The 11,402-nt window shown below is 62.7% G+C and overlaps 2 protein-coding genes across 4 annotated transcripts in view; one reads left to right on the top strand and one right to left on the bottom strand.

Annotated features, from left to right (window-relative positions):
• Positions 1-481, top strand: part of EDF1 (endothelial differentiation-related factor 1) — a 2,491-nt gene extending 2,010 nt beyond the window's left edge. For 2 of the 3 annotated variants that reach the window (XM_006900589.1, XM_006900588.1), the window contains exon 5: positions 371-432. In XM_006900589.1, the coding sequence (XP_006900651.1) occupies positions 371-432 (62 nt within the window). Of the gene's footprint in view, positions 1-370 lie in introns of all 3 variants that reach the window. The other variant, XM_006900587.1, reaches the window with a different exon arrangement.
• Positions 482-1,644: 1,163 nt separating this feature from the next.
• Positions 1,645-10,508, bottom strand: MAMDC4 (MAM domain containing 4). The gene is made up of 29 exons (XM_006900648.1): positions 10,463-10,508; positions 9,980-10,084; positions 9,467-9,640; positions 9,258-9,383; positions 9,013-9,143; positions 8,836-8,920; positions 8,506-8,631; positions 8,196-8,333; positions 7,847-7,935; positions 7,594-7,767; positions 7,131-7,215; positions 6,884-7,057; positions 6,498-6,584; positions 6,253-6,423; positions 6,050-6,174; positions 5,837-5,948; positions 5,631-5,747; positions 5,421-5,555; positions 5,202-5,332; positions 4,794-5,013; positions 4,577-4,714; positions 3,925-4,043; positions 3,738-3,828; positions 3,509-3,655; positions 3,126-3,260; positions 2,907-3,034; positions 2,452-2,560; positions 1,950-2,131; positions 1,645-1,686 (listed from the first exon to the last, which is right to left on the bottom strand). The coding sequence occupies exons 1-29, from the start codon at positions 10,506-10,508 to the stop codon at positions 1,645-1,647; spliced, it is 3,642 nt and encodes a 1,213-aa protein (XP_006900710.1).
• Between the last annotated feature and the right edge of the window lie 894 nt (positions 10,509-11,402).

Below are 11,402 nucleotides of genomic sequence, written 5' to 3'. Positions count from 1 at the left end.
GCCATCCTGGGAGCCCTTGGACTGTAGAGATGGGGGGGGGGGGGGGTTGCTGCAGATCTAGCAGCCCCTGAGGAGCCCTGGGGTGAGGCTGAAGGGGCTGTGGAGTTGGTGGGGCATGTAGGGGGTGGTAATACTGCATAGTGGAGATGAGGCTATGGATTGAGAGTCATTATAGAACCCTGAAGGTCCTGGGGGGCACACTCCAGAGCCTGTGGAGTCTTGGGGTGAACATGGTGGTTCCTGGTACAGAGTTCATGCTGTGGATCCTAGGTGCCATCAGGTGGGCTGCTGTGGGCTCTTGGGGGGCTGTGGGCATGCTGTGAACTCGGTGTGGTGGATCCTGGGTGCCATCAGCGACTGCCCTCCACAGGTCTCAAACTCCGGGGTAAGGACGTGGGGAAGCCCATTGAGAAGGGGCCAAGGGCGAAATGAACACAAAGCCTCGAAGTCAGTCCCGGCTGATCTCGTCCGGTGGCTTCCCAACCCCAGGACTGGCACCAGCCTTGCTGGGGACCCTCATCTTGTACCTGCTGTCAAACAAACTAATTGTGCAAAGTTTCTGGCTCTCCTGCCTGTTCTTCACCCCTGAGCGGTCGTAGTGTTAGCTCGGTGGGCTGGGGGCTGAGGCGATCCCCTTAGGGAGCAGAGGGGTGCTGCTAGGAGGGGCTGCGCAGCTCCTCCTCACGCGCTTCCTCAGGAGCTAATAAAAGCTGTTGTCCTTCCTACAGTGTGGTCCCTGAATGACAGCCTCCTTCCCTCACTGCTGCTGGTTGCTGGGGGACGGTCAGGGCTAGGGGTGTTGGCTGGATGTACACCTTCTCTGCAGCAGGCCCCTTCTCTGGGTATCATGTTACTTTGCGTGCTGGTGTGGTCAGTTTGCACTTGGATCCAGGAGGGTTGGCTTGCAGGCTTGACCCTCTGCCCTGGGGAGACCCCAGGCCGGGCCCTGCTGGGATGTTTCTGCTCCACTTTCATGCTGGGTAGCACCCCTTCTTGCCTGGAGAATAGTGATGCTGAGTGATCTTTGTGGTACATGAGGCCTGAACCCCTGGTGGGTAGGGGGCTGCCTGATTCATGGAACCGTGGAGAGGGGGGTTCTTCAGTGCTCAGCTTTGTTATGGACTCAAGTGTGTGGGCATCAGAGACACCCTTGCAGGGACTGTCAACACTGGAGGTGGACAGATGATTGAGGAGACCTACGCAAAAACTGGGCAGGGTGCTTGGGGACCTTTTCCATGGAGGATGAGGAGGCTTGGGGAAGCTGTTGGACAGTGGACATCTGGCTCAGGTTTCTGGACCCTGAAGGGTTCTGGAGTCCAGCACCAGCTCGTCTGACCTGTCACTCAACGTCCTGTCCACCTAAGAGCATGTTCTCTTGATGTTGTAGTTGACCTCTTGTTTTGAGAGCCCCCCAGCTGTGGACAGGTCAGAGGGTAGGTGAAGTGACCACAACCTGAGCTAGAGGTGGGATAGTTTATTCCTGAAGTGAGTGACCACCGTGTCCAGGGAGCAGACTCGGCTGGTGATGGACAGGGAGGCTTGTGGAGAGTGGCCAACGGGAGCACCTGTCTGAGCTGCAGGGCCCGAGCTGTCCCTGACCGCCCACCCTCACGGGGCTCTTGTGCAGACAGCAGTCCAGAGTGGCTACTGGTCACTGGTGACAGGAGCTGGGAGCGTGACTCGGTCCTGACGAGAGGGGACAGGAATATTAGTTACAGGCCGACCCCTAGCAGTTCCCTGGTACCCCCACAGCGTCCGCAAATTACTGCCCACCGGTGGGTCCCGCCCCCACCCCAGGCCACGCCCTGTGCGCGGAAGTCGCCCCGCCCACCCTGATAGCCCGCCGAAGTCCCGCCCATCCGCGACAGGCCCCGCCCACTCTGACGCCCGCTGCGGCCCCGCCCGTCCGTGACAGGCTCCGCCCACTGGCAGGCCCCGCCCCCGCTTACCGCATTGAAGAGAATGTTGCTAAAGCCGGGTGCAGCCCTCGTGTCCCCCCGCTCCTGGAAGGGACAGCCCCCTCTCTTCTGGAGCCATTGTCTCCCCGCAAGTCCAAGCAGCCCCATAAGCAGGAGGAAGAGGAGGGCGCCACCGACCACAGCGGGCACAGACACGGGTGTGGACTTGTCCCCTGTGGGCAGCAGACCTAAGCGTGTGTCCTGGCCCAGCCCTTGCCGTCCAGGTTCCCCGGCCACCCGCTTTACAAAGAGACCCTCCAGAGTGCGTGGGTCAGGCTGAAGGGGACCGCCCCCCCCAGGCCATCTGTGCACCTCAGTGGCGGGAGACCCACCCCAGTGCAGCTGGAAGGGGTCATGTCAGTAGGAGGTCACAAAAAGTAGGTGTCCCAAGGGTGGGCGTAGTCTCAGGCAGAGCAGGGCAGGGAAATGAAGGCAGGGCTGGGGGTGGGCCCTGGTGCAGGCCTGCCCCTTCACCTCTGCCCACCTGGCTCACCTTGGCTGGGTGCTGGTACCTGGCAGGACCTCCCAGCCAAGTACTCTATGTCGTCCAGGGCAATGGGCCCCAGGGTTGGCTGGCCCCCCAGGGTGGCTTCAAACACAACCTGAAGGGGCAAAGAGGACCAGGTGGATCCCAGAGAGGGCCTGCCCGAGCCCTCCCTTTTCTTCACAGCCCCTCCCCTGCCCCGGGCCCTGCTTCTGATTGCTGGCCTGTCCCCCTCCTCCTACCCCTGCCCCACCCTGCACCCTGTGTTCTGACTCTGGTCCCTGTTCCTGCCCATGGCCCCTACCTCTGGTCTCTGCTCCTCACCCTGTGCCCTCATGCTGGCCAGGCTCTGGTCCCTGGATCTATGACCTGTGCTTTGGCCCCTAATCCCTGGCCCCTGGCCTCTGCTCTGGCCTTGAAGCCCCTCAAGTCCCACACCAGCCTCACCTGGACACCAGCCTCACCTGGAACTCCTCGGGGCTGGTCACCTCCACCTGCCCTTTCAGCCACTGGTTCCTCTGGTGCCCCCCTGCACTCCACACAGCCAGCTGCCCCCTGCTGCTGCTCACCAGGACCCTCAGCTCCCCCTTGTCTGGGCAGAGCAAGGACGGTCCAGGCTCATGTTCTCCAGAGGCAGAGACGCAGGCTGGGCCCTCCTCAGCCCCCAGCCCAACCCCACTCACAAAAGTGCTCCGGGAAGCCCATGTGATACCAGAAGCGGAGACAGGAGCCTTTGGTGGCCGGCAGGGGCTCACTGTGCAGCCAGGCTGCCCGGCCCCCGGGGCCCAGCACACCCGTTTCAAAGTAGACAAAGTGGCCTGGGGCAAGAGAGGGTGGCAAGCACTAAATGATGTGAACCGGGGGAGCCAGAGGGCTGCCCTCAGTCCAGCCCATATCAAGGACTGAGTGGGAACCAGACAGGTGACAGGAGGAGGTGTGTCCACTCTAGCCAGATCAAGGACTGAGGGGCACCGGGCAGGTGCCAGGAGGAGGTGTGTGTTCCAGAGCCAGCTCTGATTCTAAGTGCCACCCTCTGGGGCTTTGCCGTCCATGCTTGGCAGCTTACCTGCCTCAGTCCCCAGGGTGTGATCCACAGCTGGCTGGACGTAGCGGGATGGTGTGGCCCCGCTGCTCCAGTCCCAGCTGTACTGGCCCAGGCCGGCCCCTGGTAGGTGGCTCCAGCCACACAGGCCGGACTCAAAATCACAGGACCCTGTAAGGAGTTGTGTGCTGACCACCCCTCTTGGCCCTCTGCGTCTGTGGCCCTAGGGTCCTTAATAGGCCACAGATCCCACCTGGCAGCGGGCAGGGCCCATCCTTAAGGAACAGGTCGTCCACTGCGATGTATGCATGCTCCGTGCCTGAAGCCTCGGCCTCAAACACCACCTGAGAACAAGGGCAGGTGTTCAGACAGCTCCTGGGACGCGGGTGGGTGCAGGACCCTCAGCTGGCCTTGTGAGGCCCCACCCATGGCTCACTCACCCTCCAGGCCCTCTCAGCCTGCACGTCCACGCTGCCCAGGTGCCAGGCTGCCCCGCCATGGCCTCCGACACTAAGGACTTGCCGCCGAGCGCCCTCCTCCACATGGACCCTCAAGGTGCCTGCCACATGAAAACAAGATCAATAGAGGCATGGCATGGTGCCCGACCCCAACACCAGGGCTCCTGGAGACCCCACTCAAATATGAGGGAGGTGCTTAAGAAAGACCACACCCAAAGACCAGAGCACCTGGAGACCCCACTCAAATACCAGGGAGCCCAAGACCACGCCCCAACACCAGGGAGCCCAAGACCACACCCCCAACACCAGAGCACCTGGAGACCCCACTCCAATACCAGGGAGCCCAAGATCACACCCCAACACCAGAGCACCTGGAGACCCCACTCCAATACCAGGGTGCCTAAGACCACACCCCAGCACCAGGGTGCCCAAGATCACACCCCAAAACCAGGGTACCTGGAAACCCCACTCAACTACCAGGGAGCCCAAGACCACATCCCAAAACCAGGGTGCCCAAGATAACACCCCAACACCAGAGTACCTGGAGACTCCACCCCAACACCAGGGCCTCTGAAGACCCCACCCCAACATGTGGTGCCCTGAGACCCCTGAAGTCGCTCCCTTGGCCTCTCACCTGGGTTTTGGAGGCTCAAGTGGTACCAGAAGGTCAGGCAGGAGGCCTGGGCCAGGGGCCTATGCTCCTCAGAGGTCAAGGAGGCCACATGTCCACCAGACATGGCCTGAGGGCTCATGTCCACTACCATGTAGTACCCTGAGGGCAATACTAGTGTCATTGTGTCCACTCATGCCCGCAAAGCCCCGAGCCTCCCAGGCCCCTGTCTGCCCTTGACCTTGTTCTGTTCCAGTGGTGTGGTCTGTGTGGGGACCTCTTATGGCCTGGCCTGTGGCACTGGCCTGGCGCCTCCAGAGGCCCTGACCGCCAGTGGTGAAGCCGCAAGCCGAGTTCTCGAAGGAGCAGCGCCTGGGGGCCCAACAGGGGCCAGGTCTCACGGTGATATCATCCAGCCCCATGGTGCCCCGGAAGCCGTCTCTCAGACCCTCGAACAGCAGCTGGAGACAGAGGGGCCAGCCAGGTTGGAAGCAAGCATCCCTTACAGCTACCAGGACAGAGAAGGCAGCAGGACCTCCAGCACCCTCATACCTGGGTCCATAGGGGGCCCAACACCCTCACAGGTAGGACCCCAGGGCCACAATTGAGGCAGCAGGGGGCCCAGCACCTCCAGAGCTGGATGGCTGACCTGGTACTTAGAATCCGGCTGGTGGGTGAGGGTGGCCCAGGCCTGATGCCATTGGTTGCCATGGGAGCCAGAACGTGACCACAGCACAGTCTTTTCCACCCCCTCCTGCCACATGGCCAGGCGCAGGGTCCCTACAGAGAAAGGCCAGGTCAGGATGAGACAACAAAGCCCTCCTAGACTGCCCAGCAGCCACTTGGCCAGGGCCGTGGGGTCACGTACCAATCTGGGGTCCGTGAAGATGGTACCAAAAAGACAAGCACTGGGTCAGTGTTGTTGGTGTCTGTAGCCTGGTGAGCAGGTGGGCACCAGGGCCCCGGGCCAGGGGCTCAGTGGGGTCCAGAAGCATAAAGTGACCTGTGCATGGACTGACTGTAAGTGGAGGGCCGATGTCAGGCCCAGGGGAGGGCGCCTGCCCTGGCCCGGACCTACCTCGGCCAGTGGTGTGGTCATAGCTTGGCCCACCACTCTCAACTCGTCGCCAGTGGGCCCCTGTGAGGTGGCTAGTGTGCCACGCGCAGGAGTCCCTCTCGAAGTTACAGGATACTTCTGTGGGGGCAGCCACAGAGGGTCAGCCTCCTACTTGCTCCCCATCCCTGCTTTGGCCATTGGGGGACTGGCAGAGCGAGATGGGGCACCTCTGTCCTTGTCTGTGGTGGCCGTGGGGCTGCAGCCCCTCAGGGTCACGTTGTCCACACCAGCGGCCTGCTGCCCAGGGCCATCCAGGTCCACCAGACCAACAAACTCCAGCTTCAGCGGACAGGGCGACAGTCACACAGAGGCGCCCGCAGCTCCCAGGGCCCTCCCCCGTAAGGCCGGCCATGAGCCCTCCCACCAGACGACCCCCTCACCCAGAAGGGCCGGCGTCTGGCCCCAAGAGAGACTGTGTGCACTATCCAGTGGCCAGCACTGCTGCCCGGAGCACGCCATACCAGCTCCCGGGTGCCGCCCTCCACGACCACCAGTGCCAGCAGACCTGGTGAGGGGCACAGCTATTGTAGCCCCGCCTCCCGCCCGTAGGCCTGCGGGTGGGTTTGGTCCCACAGTTGACTACCTTGGGGGTGACTCTGGAATTGGTAGGCCATGTGCAGCTCACAGGTGGGGCCTGAGGGGCCCAGGGTTGGGGTGAGGACCCGGGCGATTGGTGCTAGCTGCCCCCAGGCCCTCTGCAGCGACAGAAAGTGCCCTGGGGAAGGAGCAGGAGGGGATGCAGCTGAGTTAACTGCTGAGACCCAGAGACCCATGAGGGAAGCAGGCAGGAAGAGTGTGGTTCAAGTGTCTCACCCACGTGGCCCCCACCGTCTGGGGCATCCAGCTGCTGCCACTGCAGGCGTCCCACGCTCACGTCCTCCCAGCCCCCAGTGGAGGTCTCGAAGTCCGTGGTTCCTGTAAGGCCCCAGCATTGTACACGCCTGGGAGTTCGACACAGAAGGACCCCCAAAAGCCCACCCAGCATCATTCCCGGAGACTCCAGCCTGACCCAGCTCTCTGGGATCCCCATTCAGCCCTATTTCTGGAAAATCCCTCCTGGCCCAAAGTTGGGATCCCCACTTGACCCCTTTCTGAGGACTTCCAGCAGACCCGGCATCTGAGAGCCCCCCTGCACCTGGCCTTGTAATGGGGGTGCCCACCTGACCAGCCCAGGTCTCAGTGCCAGCCCCCCATCTGGGAGAAGGGGTTCTCACCGCACCACTGCTCATCCTGACCCCCCACGCACTGCTCCTGGAAGTCGCACAGCTGCTCGGGGGGCACGCACAGGTCCCCACAGGAGAGGTGCCCGGGCTCACAGGAGGTTTGGGGCGAGGAGATGGGGCCCGAGGTGGGGTGCTTTGACAGTGGCATCTGCAGGCCGGACATACCTGCGGGGACAGGACTGAGTCAAATGGGGGACAGCGAGCTGGAGCTGGAGGGCAGCAGTGGGGGCAGGCTCACCGGGAGCCAGTGTGCAGCCAGCGGACAGGACGAGGTCGTCCAGGCCCACGGCACCTCTCGGGCCCGTCTGCCCGCGCAGCAGGATCTGTGGGCAGAGGTGTGGTGGGTGATCATCACTCCCGTGCTGGCCTCTTCCTCAGACACATCCTCACAACGTAGCTCAGGTCCTGGACGCCCATCCACCACAGCAGGCCCTGCCTGGGTGCCGCTCAGCGCCCTCCCTCCCTCCCTCCCCTGCCCGCCCCTGCACTCTTCCCTGCACAGTCCCCATCCTGCCGTCCTCTTAGGCCATCTTCTGATAGCCTCCAATTCACTCACCAGCACTGCCCTCATGTGGCCCTCTGTCCTGTCCCCTCTCCACAGCCCCCTACTCACTGGCTCCAAACAGCCCTCCTGAATTCCCCCTACAGACTCTGACCCAAAGGCCCTCACTGTACCCGCCCCCAGCCCCACCGGTCCTCACCTGGAAGGGGTGTGTGTTCCAGATGTCCACCCGGTCACGGACCCAGAAGTCCCCCAGGTCCCCATGGTGGCTCCGCAGCAGGATGGGGTCCTGGGGGCCCCCTGGGGCCTGAGGCTGCAGGAACAGCTGCAGGCTGCCAGCCTCAGAGCCGTGTAGGTAGAGATAGAAGACCAGCTAGGAACAGAGGGGCAGCTGAGGCATGACCTCCAGGGGGCTGTCAGGACCAAAGCCATGTCCCCACTTGCTGACTCACTGTGCAGTTGTGGGCACCTGAGGCTTCGAGCTGGGGGCTGGAGAGAACAGCAGGGGTGTTGGGCTCAGCCGCAGAGATCAGGAACGAGCCTGCGGGGACGGGGTTGCTGGGCTCAGTCACGGAGATCAAGAATGAGTGTAGTCTGCAGGGGTGCTAGGCAGGAGTGGTGGCTGTGAGGGGCTGTGACTGGGTGGGTAGTGACCATGAGGGACAATGGCAGGACTGTGGTGACAGTAAGGGAAAAGGGGGGAGGTGGCTGTAAGGGACAGTGATGGGGGGTTGGCTGTGAGGGACCGTGATTCGGTGGGCGGTGGCTGTGAGGGATGGTGGCTGGAGCCGTGACACTTGCCCTTGGCACTGTTGAGGCTGTGGTCTCGGCAAGGCCAGGTACAGTGTTGCAAGCCTCCAGCACCATGGTTCCGGGACCACCCCTCTGAGCGATTCCACAGACCCAGGCCAGTCTCGAAGTCAGTGGCTGTGTGGTGACCTAGAGTGGAGGCAGGGGGCCTCAGGGAGTGGGCAGCTGCCTGCTGCAGTAGCCACACCTCCCGGAGTGGCTAGGCTGAGCCCCCTCCTCTGCAGGTCTCCCAGTCCTGCCCCCCAGCCAGCTGGTGTTGGTCTGAGCCTGAAGCCCTCGCCGTCCCTGGTCCCCGCCTCACTGCAGGTGGCCGAGTCCTCGTCTGAGTGGTCGCCACAGTTGTCTTCAGCATCACACAGCTGGTGGAGCTCCACGCAGGCCTTGTTCCGGCACTGGTGCTGGCCCAGAGGGCAGCTGGCCCTGGGGGCTGAAGGAAGGGACCCCATCACCCTGGGGTTGTGCACTGGACAGGGGCAGGGGCTCTGAGCAGGCTGGGCCAACAGCCCTTCCCAGACTTCATGTCGGCTGTGGAAGGTGGGAAGGGGGTCCTTCCCTGTGCTCTGAGCAGGGTGGAGGGAGGGGAATCCTGCCCATGTCCTGAGGGAGGCCCCACCCTGGGTGAGGGACTTACTGGGCAGCCCACAGTTCCAAAACGCCACGTCGTCCAAGGCCATGGTGCCTCTGTGGGTGGCGTTTCGGGTGGCCGAGAAAGTCACCTGAAGAGAGTAGGGAGTTTTAGGACTGAAGCTGCGCCCTGACCTGAATTCCTACTACTGCGGGCGCCCCACCCAGGCCACCATGAGCTCACCTGGAAGCTGCCCGCAATGCGCCCTGTGGCCACCACCAGTTCCTGCCAGCCAGGGCTCCAAGGTCCTGAGCTGTGCCACAGGACCAGGGTCTCAGAGCCATGGGTCAGCTCTAGCCTGAGCTCAGCCACATCTGTGGGGAGCACAGGCATCTGTGGCTTCACCCCTGCTCTGCACACAGCCCTTCTGCGGCTGCCCTGCCACCCCTTCAGGGACCTGCCCACCTGTTGGGGTCTGGGCCACATACCTCCTGAGGCCGCATAGAACCAGAGATGGACTTGGCAGGAGGCGGCTGCCTCGTGCAGGTGGGGTGAGCGAAGGGCAGCTGTGGACACCTCCTTCCCTTGGTGGGTGTCGATGGCCATATACCAACCTGGCCAGAGAAGGGGTTCAGGGGACAGGAAAGGCAAGGGGGGAGGAGCTTGGGGATGAGCCTTGGCCTGGGGGGAATGTTACCCAGGTCTGTGCCTAGCGTGTGGTCAGTGCGGCACCCAGACCCCTTCAGGGAGGCGCCTGCCCGGTCCCGAAGCCAGCGGTAGCCAGAGGTGCTGATGTCCTGCCAGCCACAGGAGTCCTGCTCGAAGTCACAGGTGAGGGGGGCGCCCAGGGCAGGAGAGGTCCCGTGGTAACCTGCGAGTGAGGGTCTGCAGCTGCTACAGGGCACCCTTGTCAGCACCCAGCCCTCAAACCTGCTCTGTGCACAGCACGCGCGCACTGCCTGCTGAATGACCCCTACCTCTACTCTGCTTCAGGCCCCCTACCTATCACACTGCCCTCTGGATCCCTCTGCTCCTCACACTGGACTGCCCTCAGGCCGTTCACTACAACCTGGGCAGCCCCCACTTACTGCACTGACAGGAGACCCTCCTGACCATCGTGCTGCCTATCGGGGACCCCACCCCACTGCAGTACAGCGAAGCAGCCTTCTACTCATGCAGCTTCTGGGGGACAGCCGCCCACACCCCTCACCGCACTGCAGCTCGTCGGAACAGTCCAAGCAGTCACACATGAAGTTACACGAGGCCTCCTGGGGGCTCCAGCAGTGGTTGGGAAGCCAGGTCCAGCCCAGGGCCCCTGCCAGCGGAGGCATCAGGCAGCTGGAGGGCAGCACAACCGGCCACCCACCTGTCTGGGATGTTTCAGAAACCCTAGGCTGCTGGAGGTCACCCTCTGTGGGACAGTCCTCGGAGGGGTTGCGGTAGTGGGGCTCCTCAAGGATGTCTCCCAGCCTCGAGCCTGACTAGGTCAGGGTCTGTGAACTCGCGTGAGAACAAGGTCCCAAATGCCATCAGGGAGAGTGAGATGGCTGGGGCTGTCCAGCATGGACCGAAGGGCTGGGGGCTGCCTCGGGTACATCTGGGGGGCCCAGGTTCTGTTCCCACTTGTATCCCAAGAGCAGCCACCTATGGCTCTGAGAGGGTTCCTTGTGTCCCTGAAAGCTGCCCAGCTCACCAGAAAGCAGGGCCAGTGTGGTCAGGAGGTGGCCGGGCCGAGGCATGCTAGTGCTGAGAATCAGATACCAGAGGACCAGGACTTAACCTGCGGCTGGCCCTCGGCTCTGCTGCGTGGACTCAGGGCTCAGCACCTCCACTGGCCCCATTTATTGTCCCTGCTGACACTGCTGACCACCCACACCTGGCTGTAAACCCTGGACCCTGGCCAGGGTCCAGCTCCACCCATCCGTTCCTCAGAGGCCCCCAGGCTGGCCCAAAGGGGCTCCGTGGGAGTCTGGCCCCACAAGCTGACATCCCTTGGTCAGCATGGAGCAATGCTCCTCACTCATCCTCCTGCACGCCACCCCAGGTCCTTCACCCCCACCCTGGTTCCTGATCTCCATCTGTGCCCCTGGTACTTCTACCCGGTTCCCTCAGCAGCCACTCAGCATTGTCAGCAAGGTCTGCTCACCTGTCACCGGCAGGAGGCCCTCCATGCTTGGCATCTGTCTTCTGCCTGGACCAAGGAGGTCACACAGGTTGGGTAGTCCTGCAACTTCAGTGACCACTGAGCAGCCGGCCCACAAGCCCATGCCAATAAGGGCATGCTGGCCACTGCCACATCCCTTGGCGTCAGGCACGCCACTGGCTCTGCTGGCCCATCTCTGTCCCTGGGTAGTACTCCAGCTGTCCATGTGACCCCTACCTATGCACTCTCTGTGGCCCCCTCTCCTCTCCCAGCCCTGTGTGATGCCCTTATCTCATGTGGCTTCCTTATCTATCTGTTCACCCCATTATCCTGTGGAGACCTTACCTCTGCCTTCCCTTTGACCCCTCAAGACTCTCTGGGGCCCACATTTATCTGCTGTCACCCTCAGCTTTGCCGTATGTTCCTGCAGCCCCACCTCACCGCCTCCTTCCCCGTGGGACTCCCCCATCCACATGGCCCCCACCTCACC

Source organism: Elephantulus edwardii, unplaced genomic scaffold (assembly GCF_000299155.1).
Source record: "Elephantulus edwardii isolate Elephantulus edwardi_28Jun2011 unplaced genomic scaffold, EleEdw1.0 scaffold00289, whole genome shotgun sequence".
NCBI lineage: Eukaryota > Metazoa > Chordata > Mammalia > Macroscelidea > Macroscelididae > Elephantulus > Elephantulus edwardii.
The sequence above is the reverse complement of the archived record's forward strand: the minus strand, read 5'-3'. Positions and strand labels throughout refer to the sequence as shown.

Bases quoted from the DNA above. Each gene is read 5' to 3' on its own strand.
- MAMDC4 (XM_006900648.1), bottom strand. From the start codon at position 10,508: ATGCCTCGGCCCGGCCACCTCCTGACCACACTGGCCCTGCTTTCTG. The intron at 7,058-7,130 runs GTGAGCCTGCCC...CTGTCCCCGCAG, and splicing joins TGGCTGCACACTGGCTCCCG to GTATGTCCGGCCTGCAGATG. The intron at 2,132-2,451 runs GTGAGCCAGGTG...TGCTGCCCACAG, and splicing joins GGTACCAGCACCCAGCCAAG to GGGACAAGTCCACACCCGTG.